General features: G+C 41.1%; 2 protein-coding genes across 2 annotated transcripts in view; both read left to right on the top strand.

Moving 5' to 3' along the window:
- Positions 1–2,776: 2,776 nt before the first annotated feature.
- On the top strand, positions 2,777–3,676 carry ora6 (olfactory receptor class A related 6). The gene has a single exon (XM_016249391.1). It carries the CDS (start codon positions 2,777–2,779, stop codon positions 3,674–3,676), a length of 900 nt encoding a protein of 299 aa, XP_016104877.1.
- Positions 3,677–6,635: 2,959 nt separating this feature from the next.
- Positions 6,636–15,143, top strand: part of LOC107564325 (bromo adjacent homology domain-containing 1 protein-like) — an 11,668-nt gene continuing 3,160 nt past the window's right edge. The window contains exons 1-7 of the mRNA XM_016249370.1: positions 6,636–6,740; positions 9,843–11,318; positions 12,239–12,543; positions 12,622–12,781; positions 13,312–13,391; positions 14,848–14,939; positions 15,009–15,143. Of these exons, the coding sequence (XP_016104856.1) occupies positions 9,863–11,318; positions 12,239–12,543; positions 12,622–12,781; positions 13,312–13,391; positions 14,848–14,939; positions 15,009–15,143 (2,228 nt within the window). The 5' untranslated portion in view covers positions 6,636–6,740; positions 9,843–9,862. The remainder of the gene's footprint in view (positions 6,741–9,842; positions 11,319–12,238; positions 12,544–12,621; positions 12,782–13,311; positions 13,392–14,847; positions 14,940–15,008) is intronic.

The raw sequence follows: 15,143 nt of genomic DNA, 5'->3' as shown, positions 1-15,143 counted from the left end.
ATTTCGACTTGATTCTTGTAATTTTTACTTTATTTTCAAAATATTACGATCTGAATCTTAGATTTTTTTTTGAGTTATTGAGATGTTTTCCAGCCTGAGAGATTAATTAGTGAGTGATTTATAAATGACAGACAACTAACACAGGCCTTGTCTTCATCGTCTTGGTGAAAGATTTCAGGACTATGTTGAGCAAACGTCTCTTCACCACTAAACACCAAACAGATTGAAATCTGATCCTCAGGATCTTTTGAGGAGCGTTTGTTTCCAGAAGCTTTACTTTCACTGTTCCTCAGCGGAGGAATAATCTTCACAAGCCTCCAGAACATCTCACATCTTCTGAGAATCTTCTTTTAAATTAGTCTTAGTCCTATGTTTTTTTTAGTTATCATCGTATTTAGTCAAGCTTGTCCTGTTTTTGTCGAGAGCGCGTGCGCATGGTTGCCAGATCACAAAAACTAAGCAAAACACCGGGCAGAAAATGCATCGTTTTAACAGAGAAGCTCTGATTTGGGGATTTGAACTCTTGATATCTGGCATATGTTCAGTGTGCCATCAGTGTCTTTTACTGCAGTACAGCATATTAACACAAATAAACGTCTGTATTCTAGCTATGTTGATGGATTTGTCATTGGTTTTATTTTTAATTCAACTAAGCATAAAATGATGCATATATTCAGAGACTTGCATACTGTGTATAGTAAATATACTGTATCTTGCAAGTCAATTGTGTTTGCATATTATTTGTGCTTTTCACAGAAAACCATCCCATAATGCCTCAGTGAGCACAACAAATAAAGAAAAAAGAGACTTACAAGCCATTGACTCTGAGCTGCTTGCAGTGTTTTCCTGAAGAGAAGAGAGATGTTATATAGTGTAGTTATTCTTACAGTACACTATTTATGTCTCACAGTCTTCTACAGTAAAGATAGGCATCATATTCGTTTTCTTTGATCGTTACTAGTTAATGCAGCACGCCAGTTCAATTTTTGTCACGTTTCCAAAAGTTTCCAACTTTTACCATAAAACCTGACAATTTATTAAGGGATATTACACTTGTTTCTTCGTTCCCCCCGAACGAAAATGTTCCTTTATAAAATATCATTTTTTTAGTAAGTGTTTTATTTTGATTGTTGTTATTTTTTAACATTTTTATGATTTAATTATTAGCTTTTCATTAAACTCACAAACCCGCTGCAGTTCCTTTACGAACCCCAGTTTGTTAAACCTTGACGTAATGCACTTTATGATGTTAATAACAAACAATGGAATAGATTTTCTTACTCTTTGCATTTTTATATCAATGTGGAACAAGATTATCCTGTTTAAATCAATGTGATAAACACGTTAGGTCAAAAGTAATCTAAAAGTAGTCTGACTATATTACCTAAAATGTGTAATGTAACGGATGACGTCACTAACTACAATGTTTGTCATGTAATTTGGAATCAGTAGCGGACTACAGTTTGTAAGTAATCTACCAGCTCTGATAATGTTATAAATCATAATACATTAATATGGCATCTTTCACAATTTGTCTGTCATTGGGTTTAATGTCAGTGGTGACAAATATTAAATTATCATAACTATTAATATTTTAGTGAGAAATGTTGTTACCATTATAAATGTATTTAGAAGGTGTGGTAATATTGGATAACTATAATCATAATTCATGGCTGGGCAGAGAATCATTCTAGCTATATATGAAGATATAACCAGATTGTGGTAATTTAGGTGGAACATACATTTTTAAAAAATAAAGATTTTATTTAATCTTTTTTTTTTCAGTGTCACATGATCTTCAGAAATCATTCTAATATGTTGATTTGCTGCTTGAGAGACATTTCTGATTATCATCAGTGTTGAAATATTTGTGTGGAAACTGATGCATTGTATTTTTCAGGATTCACAGATGAACAGAAAGTTCAGAAGAACAGCATTTATTTGAAATAGAAATCTTTTCTAACATTCGAAATGTCTTTACTGTCACTTTTAATCAGTTTAATGCATCACATATGAATAAAAATGTTTTCAACATAAATAAATCAGTTTTCAACATTGCTAATAATCAGAAATGTTTCTAATAATCAGCATATTATACTGATTTCTGAAGATCATGTGACACTGAAGACTGGAGGAATGATGCTGAAAATACAGCTGCGCATCACAGAAATATATTACAGTTTAACAGATATTCACACAGAAAACAGCTGCTTTACATTATAATAATATTTCACATTTTTTACAGTATTTGTGATCAAATAAATGCAGCCTCGGTGAGCAGAACAGACTTCTTTCATTACATTGTTTTTTTTTTTAAATCACCAAATCATGTGAGGTTGGCATAAAAACCAAAAGCATCTACAAGCACCTTTGTATTATTATGAATAACTGTGTAAAACTTTAGATTTAAATAAAGATTTTCTTAATGTAGTTTTGATTGAGAGAGAGATCTGTTAATGAGGTTATTCTACCTGTCATACAAATGTGTGACGCATAAATGTTTTTAATTAAAAATAATGAAAGCAGCTCTGCTTGGAAGCCGATGTTTATTGTCAATCATCAAGCCAGTGATGGAGATGTGAGGCCAAACTCCATGGAGAAATTAAGCCTGAGCGCCTGCTCGTCACCAGATGAAGGACACCAAAGCTCTAAGGCATCAATTACTCCGTTCTCCTCCTTAAGCTCCAATTAAGCAGGATGCAGTGATATGACAGAAACTGTGATCCGCTGGAGCAGAAGCGGCTCCAGATCTGCTGCAGAACGCATCGGTCGAGCCATGGAGGGCTTTTACGTGGACCTTCTGGCTCTGAGGATCGTCGTCTCCGTCATCGGCGTTGTAGGAAACACGGTCCTGATTGTCTCGCTCCTACAGACGCCTCGCCTGAAGTCCTTCGAGATCTTTCTCCTCGGGCTGGCCGCAGCGAATCTGGAGGAGATTGTGATCGTGGACGTCTACGACATCTTGCTGTTGCGCTCCTCTCGCAGGATAAGCGTCTGGAGCTGCAGTGGCCTGAAGTTCCTCACCATCCTCGGGGAGATCTCCAGCATCCTCTTCACGGTTCTCATCAGCATCTACCGCTATCAGAAGCTGCGGGACGTGCACACGCGGGTCAGCCGGCCCGTCTTCATGGACAGTCTGCGTTCGGCCGTGCTTCTCTCTGTCTTCTGCGGCGCAGTGGCTCTGGTCTTCAGTTTGCCCACGCTTCTCATTAACCTGGACTGGAGTCACCAGAACTCCTCGTCTCAGGGCTGTCCGGTCGATTTCTTCCAGTGCTCGTTAACCAGGTGCCCGACTCGCAACCGCGTTTACAAGTACTCCTTCCTTCTGGTGTGCAACCTGTTGCCTCTGCTGATAGTCACAGTAACGAGCAGCATGATCGTCAGGATCTTAATAACTCAGCAGAAGACGGTGAGGGCCCGACAGGCATCGCTGACGTCCCAGCAGCGGCCCAGGAGATCAGGCTTCCAGCGCAGCACGCAGGCCATCCTTGCGGCCATGACTCTGTTCCAGCTCAACTGGACCGTCTATCTGATCCTGCATCTGCTGTGGGACCCGCACTCCTTCACACTGTGGTCAGAGCTGGAGTTCTTCATCACCACGTTTTACACCGCAGTCAGCCCGTATGTCTATGGAATAGGCAACAACCTGTTCAGCACGAAGCGCTGCACGAGCTGAAAGCTTCTGATTAGATTGTGGTTTGAGAACTGTGACCTTTGCATACAAAACAATAACATAAAAGGTTCAAATAAAGCCGTAACAATCTGATTTAAAAATCTGGTCGCACTTTACTTAAAGCCTTGTGATGCAGCTTCTACAGTTGATACATTGTAACACTTATCAAGTCATTGTTACATTATGCATTTAATATTCGGTTATACTTATTTACGACAAGATATAATGTATTACAACGCACATTATGAATAATTATAATGCATTATTCCCTTTAACAACCCTTTATAATGCATTATACTTAATAAGTGTTACCAAAAATCCTTTACTCTTAGTTTAATACAAAATATCCAAATTAAAGTTCTCTAACATTTAAATAATATAATTTATTTTATGTTTTGTTATTGTAGTACATTGAGATATTATTATCATTCTTTGTTAAGGTTTTGAATTCGATTTTTATATTTGTTATAGTTGTTTTAGTCATTTTGTATAAGTATATATATACTAGTTAATATATAAACATATTTTTCTGAAATATATACATGCATGTGTGTGTATTTATATGTACATAATAAATATATACAGTGCACACATATATTATGCAAACAAAAACTTCACGATTAATCGTTTGACAGCACTAATATATATATACTATATGATTAATTTTTAGGTTATATAATTTTATACTTAATTTTTATGCTTAATTTGAGTTATTTTAGTGCATCAAGGTAATAAATGAAAATGGAATGTTGACTTGTAAACTAGCTTTAATAAAATAAATAATAATAATAATAAAATTCTTTATTTTAGTTAACATTTATTTTAGTTCAAGTATTTTTTAGGTTTAGTAAACTAGAATAACCCTGATATGCACATTTACACACACACACACATGCAAAGAACGGTACATAATCAGGACTTTATCAGATGTCCCATAGCTGTTAAATATCATTGTTTTCCTTCTCATTCAGCATATTATGAACGGTTATTAATCCAGTTAATATGATCCAGATACTTGATTTACACTGGGAAAAAATGCATGGTAACCTGCGATCGTCAGCTTAAAGAGCAAAGTATCTGATTTAACTCATAAATAAGAGTTCTGTAGGTATAAATGAATGTGTTTTAGGTTGATTCGGTGATGCCAAATAATAATTAGATTGGAAAAAATCCAGTTAATTTAGATGATACCTTTTTTATTTTAGTGTACATGAGATCCAATTAGAGATTTGCTACTGTTCATTATTAATTCATGTTCATTTATACAGCTTAAGATGGTCACATTGCAAAAAAAATATGAATTATCGTGCAATATAATTTCTTGTTTTGATCTTCCCGCACCTGAGTGCTAATAAACACTGATTTCTGTGTGTTGTGATGTATTCTCACGACTCTATAAATGTGGACAGTCTGTAAGCAGTATCACTCTCATAGTTCACAGCATAATAACTCACCCATCGCATCATTTATTGCCCTTGTGTCTTTCATATGCTTCATATTTAATCATTAAACCAATGCAATCGAAACATTTGTTAACGTGTGATCTGAATATTCTGCTTCGGCATCACTTTTATTCATGGATAAAGTGTTTTACTTCTAAAATATAACTGAATTGACTCAGAGGTGTGAAGTGAAGCAGGATTTAGCTGTGACCGTGTGCACTAAACAACAGCTTTCAGTCGCAGTCTCTTGCTTCTGTTCTAGTGTTGAATGCGTCGGTCATATAGAAAGATGTTTCTGACTCGGTGACCAAAGTGGCTAGTCTTCTGTGAGTGCAGCTCTGCTCTCAGACTGAAAGTGAAAGTGAGCGGTGATTTTCTGGCAGTCATATCTGGAGATGTGTGTGACCTTAAACAATCAGCACATCTCAGTCATCTGAGCAGTTTCACCAGCACACTTCAGCTTCAGTCTTCTCAGCAGTTACTGCTCTGATCATTTACTCAGACCTCATGTCATGCGACATGCTCTTTCTGTCTTCAGTCGCAAAGAAATGAAGGTTTGTGAGGAAAACGTTCCAGGATTGTTCTCCATATAATGGACTTCAATGTACGGGCATCATGGAAACGATTCATTGTATCACTTTGCAAACATCATAGGAATGCTACTTTTGAAATGTTCTCTGAACATTCTGAAACAAGTGACAAACCGTCCAACTGAAACATTTCAGAACAAAGCTTCACGAACAACTTGTAATGCTTTTTTGTGCATCAGATAACTTTAAACATTCTGTTAACGTTACTAGAAGAACATGACTTTGAGAGAACATTGCCAGAACGCTCTGAGAACCCGGAGAACCCAGATGAGGCTGGACTGTAAGAGATCCAGAACGTACACACTTACTATTCAGCTGTTCTCCAAAGTGACGTACAGATGAGGAACATTAGATATTTGTATTAATACTGTATGTTGTGCACCGCCAGTAAAACACATACACACGTCTAATATAGCCTACTGTGTGTACATGCATTACATATATGACATGTATGGCCATATTACGTAAAAATATAATGTATGAAACCTAAATTGGAACAATGTGCAATATACAGTGTACATACAGTACTGTGCATAAGTCTTATATATATAAACATACTTATTTTTAAATATAAAGTTGCATATATGATTGCTACATATAATATCATAAAAAAATAACTTTTCTCATGAGCGTTTAAACTCAGAGAATGAACATTATATATGGCCTTATAGGCAAATATATGGCAATATCGTGTTTGATATTTAAGGCAATATATGTGCGTTTGGGGAGCAGCAGCATGTTCACATGTTCTGTAAGAGCACAACCCGAGTATATGCTTGTTATCTAATGCAGTGCCACGCACAGGTGTCTACACGCGCTCAGACACTTCAGACAGACTCAGCGATGCTCTTCAGAGTGTTTAGGATTAATACCGCGCTCTCGCGCTGCAGATCCCTCCGCACACTCGTGCTCTCCTGATTGGAGGAGGATCAGCATGTGTGTGTGTTATTGGTTCGCATGAAGCAGGAAGAGAAGCAGCAGCAGCAGACGAGCAGCTCTGGACGAACACCCCGCGGGACCTCCGTGCGTTTACTGGTGAGTGCTCGCGCTGCTGCACGCGAAGAAACACGCGGCGCGTCGCGTCTCTCGCGTTCAGTCGCGCTGCGTGCTTCGCGGACGCGTTTGATCCTCGCACGCAAATCAAGGGCGCTTTAAATCGCGAGCACTGTGTAACTATATTGTGACGCCACCGACGCTGTTGTTGAGGAAGGGCGTTATGTCTGCTGGAGGATGACGTCAGGCCTCTCGTGTTCTAATAAAACAACAAACACCGCGACGACGTCACGAGCGGCGTGACGTCACGACCGTAGGAGCTCGCGGCAGCTTCGGTCTCCGATCACCAAACGTTACTCACCACACTGCGGGCCAGTTAAAGCTTGGAGATCTGGTGCAACTGAAAGGTTGTAGGTTCGAATCCTGCGTGAGTCGCTCGAGGACGCAGTTTTGTTGTTTCATGGAATTCAGATTCTTGCTGAATTCTAAGCTTAATAGTAAAATAGTGAGAGCTATTCCAGATTCAGCATGTGTGATTAATCACTCACAAACACAAATGCTGCTCGCAGGCGCTCTTTGCTTCCTCCAGCAGAAGTCAATGGGAGTGGACACAAAACATCATAACTCTAATGGTGCGCTCGTGTTGGAAAGACTGTATTTACCAGTTAAACACACATGAACGCCACAACAAACCTTCTCCAGATAATGGACTTCAATGCGGAGCGACGGGCTCCTGTGGAGCTCTTTGAAGCTGCACTGAAACTGATCTTCAGTCCGTTGCTCCTCATTGAAGTCCACTATATGGAGAACAATCCTGGAACGCTTTCCTCAAAATCCTTCATTTCTTTGCGACTGAAGACAGAAAGAGCATCTCGGATGACATGAGGGCTGAGTAAATGATCAGGAAGTTTTCATTCTGGAAGTGAACTAATGCTTTAAGCTTTATTTTTTCTTACTTTTTTGTGAAAAGCGCTAAACAAGTAAAGTTGGATTTAATCGAGTTTCCAAATTAGGTCCGAAAACATGGTGGACCGTGGATGCAACACCTGTATTGATAGTAAATTTGTTAAACTGAATTCAATTGATTATTTTACAGTAAAACGAACTTTAGTTGCATGTGCAGAATTCCGTAGTATTGCACGACTACAGTAGAATGTGCAACGATTCGATTTACAGCACCGTCATAAGTTGAATAAAAGTGTAAAAAGGGAAAACACACCGCATGCACATTTCATAAAAGTTAAAAAATCTTGCAGATGTTTTTGTAGAAATGGTGCATTGCATTCTTGCTCTGACCAAAGTGACCTGAATGCACCTGACAGCTTGAGCAGACTTGACGCTCTGTATATCCCCAGTCTGAGTGTGATGCACAGACTGAAATTCAGTTATCACTGATCTCCGCTGAAGCTCTGAAAACTTATTCAGTCTAGCTGCGTGTATGAAATAGAGACAACCAGTCAAGTCCAGCACTAAAAAGAGGACACAAGTTCTCAGTTAAAGTCAGTTCGTCGTTGATTCAGTGACGTTATCGTCCAGCTCGGTTCATCGTACATCTCTCTTGTGTTTCCACTGAGAAAATGATAGTAAACAAGTGTGGAGTCACACGGGAGTCAGTATTTGATGACAGAATTTACGTCATTTTTCAGGGTAAACGGTTCTTTAAATGTGGCATTGTTTTAGCGCAAATAGCTGCAGTAATATAATGTGAGGATTTATTGCACATATTGTTCAGTCCACAGAAAACGATATGCAGCACCTGTATTGATAGTAAATTTGTTAAACTGAATTCAATTGATTATTTTACAGTAAAACGAACTTTAGTTGCATGTGCAGAATTCCGTAGTATTGCACGACTACAGTAGAATGTGCAACGATTCGATTTACAGCACCGTCATAAGTTGAATAAAAGTGTAAAAAGGGAAAACACACCGCATGCACATTTCATAAAAGTTAAAAAATCTTGCAGATGTTTTTGTAGAAATGGTGCATTGCATTCTTGCTCTGACCAAAGTGACCTGAATGCACCTGACAGCTTGAGCAGACTTGACGCTCTGTATATCCCCAGTCTGAGTGTGATGCACAGACTGAAATTCAGTTATCACTGATGATCTCCGCTATAGCTCTGAAACCTTATTCAGTCTAGCTGCGTGTATGAAATAGAGACAACCAGTCAAGTCCAGCACTAAAAAGAGGACACAAGTTCTCAGTTAAAGTCAGTTCGTCGTTGATTCAGGGATGTTATCGTCCAGCTCGGTTCATCGTACATCTCTCTTGTGTTTCCACTGAGAAAATGATAGTAAACAAGTTTGGAGTCACACGGGAGTCAGTATTTGATGACAGAATTTACGTGATTTTTCAGGGTAAACGGTTCTTTAAATGTGGCATTGTTTTAGCGCAAATAGCTGCAGTAATATAATGTGAGGATTTATTGCACATATTGTTCAGTCCACAGAAAACGATGTTTGAATGTAATCTGTTTCTGCAGGTTTTAAAAAGTCTTATTCGCCCTTCCACAAATTAAGGACTAAAAAGGTCTTAAATCGGAGCAGAAAAGTCGTGACATTAAATGTTGCAGTGAGTCTTGTTTTCCAGTATAAATATCTAAACATCTTTAAATCAAGACACATTTACTGGAGATGCACAAAGAAGATATGAAGTTTTGCTTTCTGAGAAATTGAACAAAATGACGCGAGTTTATGCTTAAAACAAACAAATATCGGCTAATGGGGTCAGAAAATAAACTTGTTTCCCCTTGATTTTTCTGAGGCCGTTGGCAGATATGTGTTCTTGTTTTAATCATAAACTCACTTAATATTTGATCTGTTTCTTGCGCATCTCCTGTAAATGTATCTTAATTTAAGGATGTTTAGATGTTTGAAGAACAGCACTTTTTTTGCAGTTTGATCAGAAGGTACAGTAAAAGTAGAGGTGTTCAAGCTAGAAATATTACTTTATAACTTTCAAGTGTTACTAATACAAAACAATTTAGATTGTTTTCCATTCAGTTAAATAAATATTCTTTCCATGGTCTTAAATTTACTTTCTTAAAACCTGCAGAAACCCTGTTCTTACTAAAAGCAGTGATTCCTCTCGTGTTCATGTTTTTTTTTTTTATATTAACTTGAGATCCTCTTTATCCCGTAGCTCTTCTCAGGAAGCATGTCATGACCCATGCTCGGAAAAACGCTTCCATTGGCCAGTATCGTGTCGAGGGGCGGGGCCACGTAGAGCGCTGGTCACATGGTGAAACTGTGGGCGGAGCCTGGCCTGTGCATTCATTGCGAGAAGGCAAGGCCAAGAAAGACATGGCGAAGAAAGTCAAGACCAACGGTCGGGAGAGTCAGTGTTTGGCAAAACATTCAATGAAAATGAATGAAACTAAGACCAAGAAAGGAAAGTGCAATACTACAAGTGAGCGCCATCGGAAGCTCTACCCGTTACGAGGAAGAAGCGAGGCCAAGAGTTGCCACGTTCTGCTCACTCGCCTTGATGATGAGACCAAGGTGTGCGAGGTGGATCCCGATAGAGTTTCAGGGCACAAAAAGAAACCAAAACCCTACAAGAAAGCAGAAAACAGCAGGGAGTCCTTGCAGGAGCGTCTCAAAACCAAACCGGAGGCCACCATTGATAAACCTTCAGCTCAGGAGCCACGGAAACGTAGACTAGCCTCGCTCAACGCCGAGGCGCTCAACAGTCTTCTGCTCGAGAAAACCGACGGGCCGCCAGGTGCAAAACTCGCTAGGAAACAAGGCGGTGGTTCGTCCACTACAGAGCAAACAAAGACCGGCTCGAAAAGAGCCGTAAAGACGTGCCAAAAGCCCAAGCGGATGAAAAAGGCCTTGACCGATAAGACGCCTGACGCTTTGAGTTTGTACGCTCCCACTCCCAGACGCTTGGCTGGACTCAACGCCGCTGCGCTGCTGAAGCTCACCAGCTCAACCGCCGCAAACAAGCACAGGATCAAAACGGACCGCAAGACCGTCTGCAAACCCCAAGCGCAGAAGTCCGGGAAACACAGCTGGACGCAGCCTGAACTGGAAGGAGCCTGCGAAGTGTGCAAAAGCAGGAGCTTCGAGTCAAAGCCAACTCCGGAAAGCCACCGCTTGGCTGAAGCAGGATACCAGAGCATGCTGGGATATCGTCCCGTGAAGCTAGTAAAGGAGGAGCCGGTGGAAGCAGAGCTGAGTCCGTACTTCTGTTGTCCGCCGGAAGGTTCGGTGGGGTATTGCCACCGGCTGGCGCTCTTCCTCGGGCGGCAGGCGTACGGCGAGGGCGAGGAGCAGCCGGTGGTCAAGCACGAGTGCCTGGTTCCGGCGCATCCGGCCCTGACGCTCAGCGCCCATCCCTGCCTGTGTGTGGATCCCTGCTGCTCCAGCTACTACGTCCACATCGCTCATCCGGGGACGGCGAGTCTGAGCGCTCGGATGCTGCCCTGCACGCACTCCGGGTCCCAGCTGCTGGCCTCCTCGGGTGTCCCACACCCTGCCTTCTGCGGTTCAGTCGGGTCGCCCTGCTGCGCCAAGGCCTGTCGGGTCAGCGGATACGCCTTCAGTGCCGTGCAGAGCAGGACCTGCTCGTTTTCCACCAACTGCTCCAGCTGCAGCCATCCAATCAAAACAGGTGAGGATGATGACTCTTCCATGGTATCGCTGCACGATATCACCAGTGTAACGTTACAATACGTGCTTGAGCTAGTGATTTGTGCTGCAGCAAAAGTAAGTTATTCTGCAACAAAGTTCGAGAGAATTGCACGATCCAAATTGTCCTAAACATAAGACGTAACCGCTTTAAACTAGCCTAATGGTGCACTCAAGTCATGTCGGAAAGATCGTAATTACTAGTTGAACGCCACAGTAAAGTTATAATTACGAGTGGGAAACTGAACTTTTTTTTAAGCCTCGAGTTTCTGAGTTGAAGGGAATCAGCGATGGTAATTTGGTGAAATTAATGATTGTTTTAATATACAGTAAACCTAAGTTGCATGCACAGAATGCCATTGAATACCAGAATATGTAGCAATTCAATTTACAGAACCTAAACAGAAACAAAAAAAGCTAAAACACACAGGATTGGCATTCTTTATTCGGAGTGTCTATTTACATTAAGTGCCCCCACCAACATCTGATTGGGACGTTCTTCAACCATCAGCTTCAGTGGCGTAGATGGTAAAGCGCGTGCATTTTGATGCGATCGACCCGAGTTCGAATCCGCCTTTTGCCGAACCTTTTTTCTCCCTTTTCAAATCTCATATCGCATCGGAAAGGCATTTATTTTCAATAAAAATGTAGGAAATAATCAAAAAGTTGAAAATAAAATATTGGGTAGGGATAGGGTAGGTGCTTTATTAGTTTCCATTTTGCATGAAGGCTCATCCTGACAGCATGCAATTCTGACTAAAATGTGCATTGTTTTGCATAAAAAAAAACGGACTTTTAATTTAAAGACAGAACCGCAGTTTACTTTCATTTTTCAAAACTTGACTTTAAAATTGAGATGCATGTTTTTAGTACTCATGGAACTGTTTGATTGTGCCGTTTTAGAAGAGGAGCACAGTCGCACGCTCCTCGTTCCCCCGGACCTGCCGCGCTCCGGATGTCCCGGCATGCCCCGAGTGACCCCGCGCCTTCTGTCCACGACGTCCGAGGCAGAGGTCAGGCTTAAGGTGGGCAAAGAATGCCCTCAGAACACCAAGCCATCCAACGGCTCGCTCACTATGGGCCACAGCAGATCATCCCTGAAACACCCCACAGCAAGTGCCAAGCATCAGAAGAAGGCGAGCCACCGACAAGCCACGAACGGTTGGCGTCCGGTCGGAGTCCCCACGGAGAAGGAGGTGTTTATTGCGGTGAGCGATTAAAGGACTGGTGAATGGTTGAGCAGGTCAGATCTGTGAGTTTGACCTGTCATGGCTGTGCTTCTGCAGGGCGATGACGAGACGGTTCTCCGTCAGAGTTATGAAGGAGTGGAGCGCGACGGAGAGGTGATCAGGGTACGAGACACTGTGCTCGTACGATCCGGACCCCGCAAGAAATCCCTGCCATACGTGGCCAAGATCTCAGCTCTGTGGGAAGACCCCAGAACAGGTTATCATTTAGCACCTCGCAGATCATGTGCAGGGAATAAAAACGGCACTGTGTCAGACGACTCATAGCTAGTGATGTGAAGTCTGATTCTTTTCATGCCAACTGGTTCTTTCAGACAGTTCGTTTCACCAGTTTAGCAGTTCAATCACGTGAGTGCAAATGTCTATGCGACTCAGGATGAGTGTCTTGTGTTCATTACCAGCTTCACTGCAGCTCTGCTTGATGTTTAACCTGTTGGTGGTGTTTGTGTGAATGCACGCGAGATCTTCATGCTGCTTATCAGTCGTTTTTGAGTGAATCCGGAGCCGTTTTGTGGCTTTTTTGTTTACTCAATTAATGTTTGCACTACAGGATTCATTTTTGTTGTATTAACAGAAACTAGACAGCGGATTCATAGTTTCCGGCATGACACCTGAAGTGTTATATTATGTAACATTCAGTTCTTCAACTAAACATTATTTGCTGCAGTTTTGTAGGAGCTTTAATTGTCTCTGCTCATTCATCACATGATCTGACCGGTTCTGTTTCAGGAGAGCTGATGATGAGTCTGTTTTGGTACTATCGGCCTGAGCACACGCAGGGCGGCAGAGATCCCAGCATGCACTGCGAGGTGAGCCGCTGCTGTTATTATGCTGGGTTAGTGATCTGAACACACTTCAGTCCTGCAGCAGTGTTACTTTTAAATGTTATGCATTACAGAATTGCGTTACTCCCTAAAATAGTAACTAATTGCATTACTTGGTTACTTTTTATAGAATGTATTGCGTTACATTACTTTTGCGTTACGTTTTCTCATCTGGCCTGGGCTTGCTTGTTTGTTTTTAATATAAAAAGTTCTATTTTTGGCAAATGTAAAAGCCCTTTCACACCAAAAGTGAAAGGTAGTGAATTTAGTCTTTTAAATTAGTCTTAGTCCTGTGTCAGATGTAAGTTTTAGTTGTTATCATATTTAGTCAAGCTTGTCCTGCTTGTGTTTAGTCAAGATTTAGTCGACTAAATGTCTGAGCATTTTAGTCAATGAAAAATTTTCGTCACATTTTCATTATGCTGTATAATAGTTAAACTGATAAATAATTATGTTTGCTCAAAATTACAATCGTAATGATTGTTGTCATTTGAGAAATTTATTTTTCCATTTCAGGAATTGCATCTTTCACCAATAAGCACAAAGATGTGTCCTTTTAACAAAGAACTCTTGATATCTGGCAACCGCACACATGAAAGCTCATGCAGTAGAGGCGTGAGCAGCAATTTTCATTTTTTCGGCGAAAATTTAAATACATTTTTTAATTAATTTTAGTCGTCTTTTATCATCAACAGTATTGCATGTGGATCTAGTCAGTTATCGCTTATTGACCTTATTGTCGCCTCGTCGTCGTCTCCTTTTAGTCATTGGGGAAAAAAGCTAATCAACAAACATTTTTCGTCACAGTTTTCGTTAACGAAATTAGCACTAGCCTCAGGCTGAAGGAAATGTAAATTCCCGTCTGTACAGTAGAGGGCGCCGCTCAAACAAAGCTCTCAGCTGTGCTGCCGTTCTGGATTACACGAAGAAGAGAACGCAGGAGAAGAAAGTTCAACACTCTTCAGCAATAAAAAGAATGAAACACAAATGTTTACCTAAAGTAATTTTTGCTTATTAGTATGTTTGAATTGGAACATCAAAGTTCACTGGTTAATAAAATGGGATTAAATGCAGTATTGCAGGTTTGCATCATATTCTAAGTTTGCATTTCACTGTTTTTCTTCATGTTGAGGAATACTGAACGAGTAAATGCATGTTGACATTTAGTCCAGAAATGCAGTGTCCTCATGTTCACACGACGCTTCTTGATTCCTCTCAACATGGCAGCCGGAGAGCTGTTAGTCAATACATGCAAAAATACATTTGAAAAAGTAACTTGGTTCTTTTCTTGTAAATAAAAAGAGATGCATTACTTTACTAGTTAATTGGAAAAAGTAATCTGATGACGTAACTTGTAATGCATTACCCCCCCCACACACTGGCAGTGGGTTAGTCCCGGGTGACTTTCAGGAGTAAACACACGTCACGTGTCTTCTTTCAGAACGAGATCTTCGCCTCCCGTCATCAGGATGAGAACAGCGTGGCCTGCATCGAGGAGCGATGCTACGTTCTGCCGCTAGCACAGTACTGTAGGTAAGCGCTGTGCCGCCGCTCAGATGCGTTCCTTACGCACATGTCTCATAATCGCATGTGATGTTGCAGATTTTGTGCCTTGGTGAAGCGCCGCTCGGAGGGCATGTCCGACCATGCCCCGCTGGTGCCACGCCCCTCCGACAGCACTGGCCCCGCCCCCCACCCGGTGCCCCGCTCCTCCGACAGCACTGGCCCTGCCTACCG

The sequence above is a fragment of the Sinocyclocheilus grahami genome, unplaced genomic scaffold (assembly GCF_001515645.1).
Source record: "Sinocyclocheilus grahami isolate Dianchi unplaced genomic scaffold, SAMN03320097.WGS_v1.1 scaffold924.1, whole genome shotgun sequence".
NCBI lineage: Eukaryota > Metazoa > Chordata > Actinopteri > Cypriniformes > Cyprinidae > Sinocyclocheilus > Sinocyclocheilus grahami.
The sequence above is the reverse complement of the archived record's forward strand: the minus strand, read 5'-3'. Positions and strand labels throughout refer to the sequence as shown.

Excerpts from the sequence above, each read along its gene's own strand:
- ora6 (XM_016249391.1), top strand. The coding sequence starts at position 2,777 with ATGGAGGGCTTTTACGTGGACCTTCTGGCTCTGAGGATCGTCGTCTCC.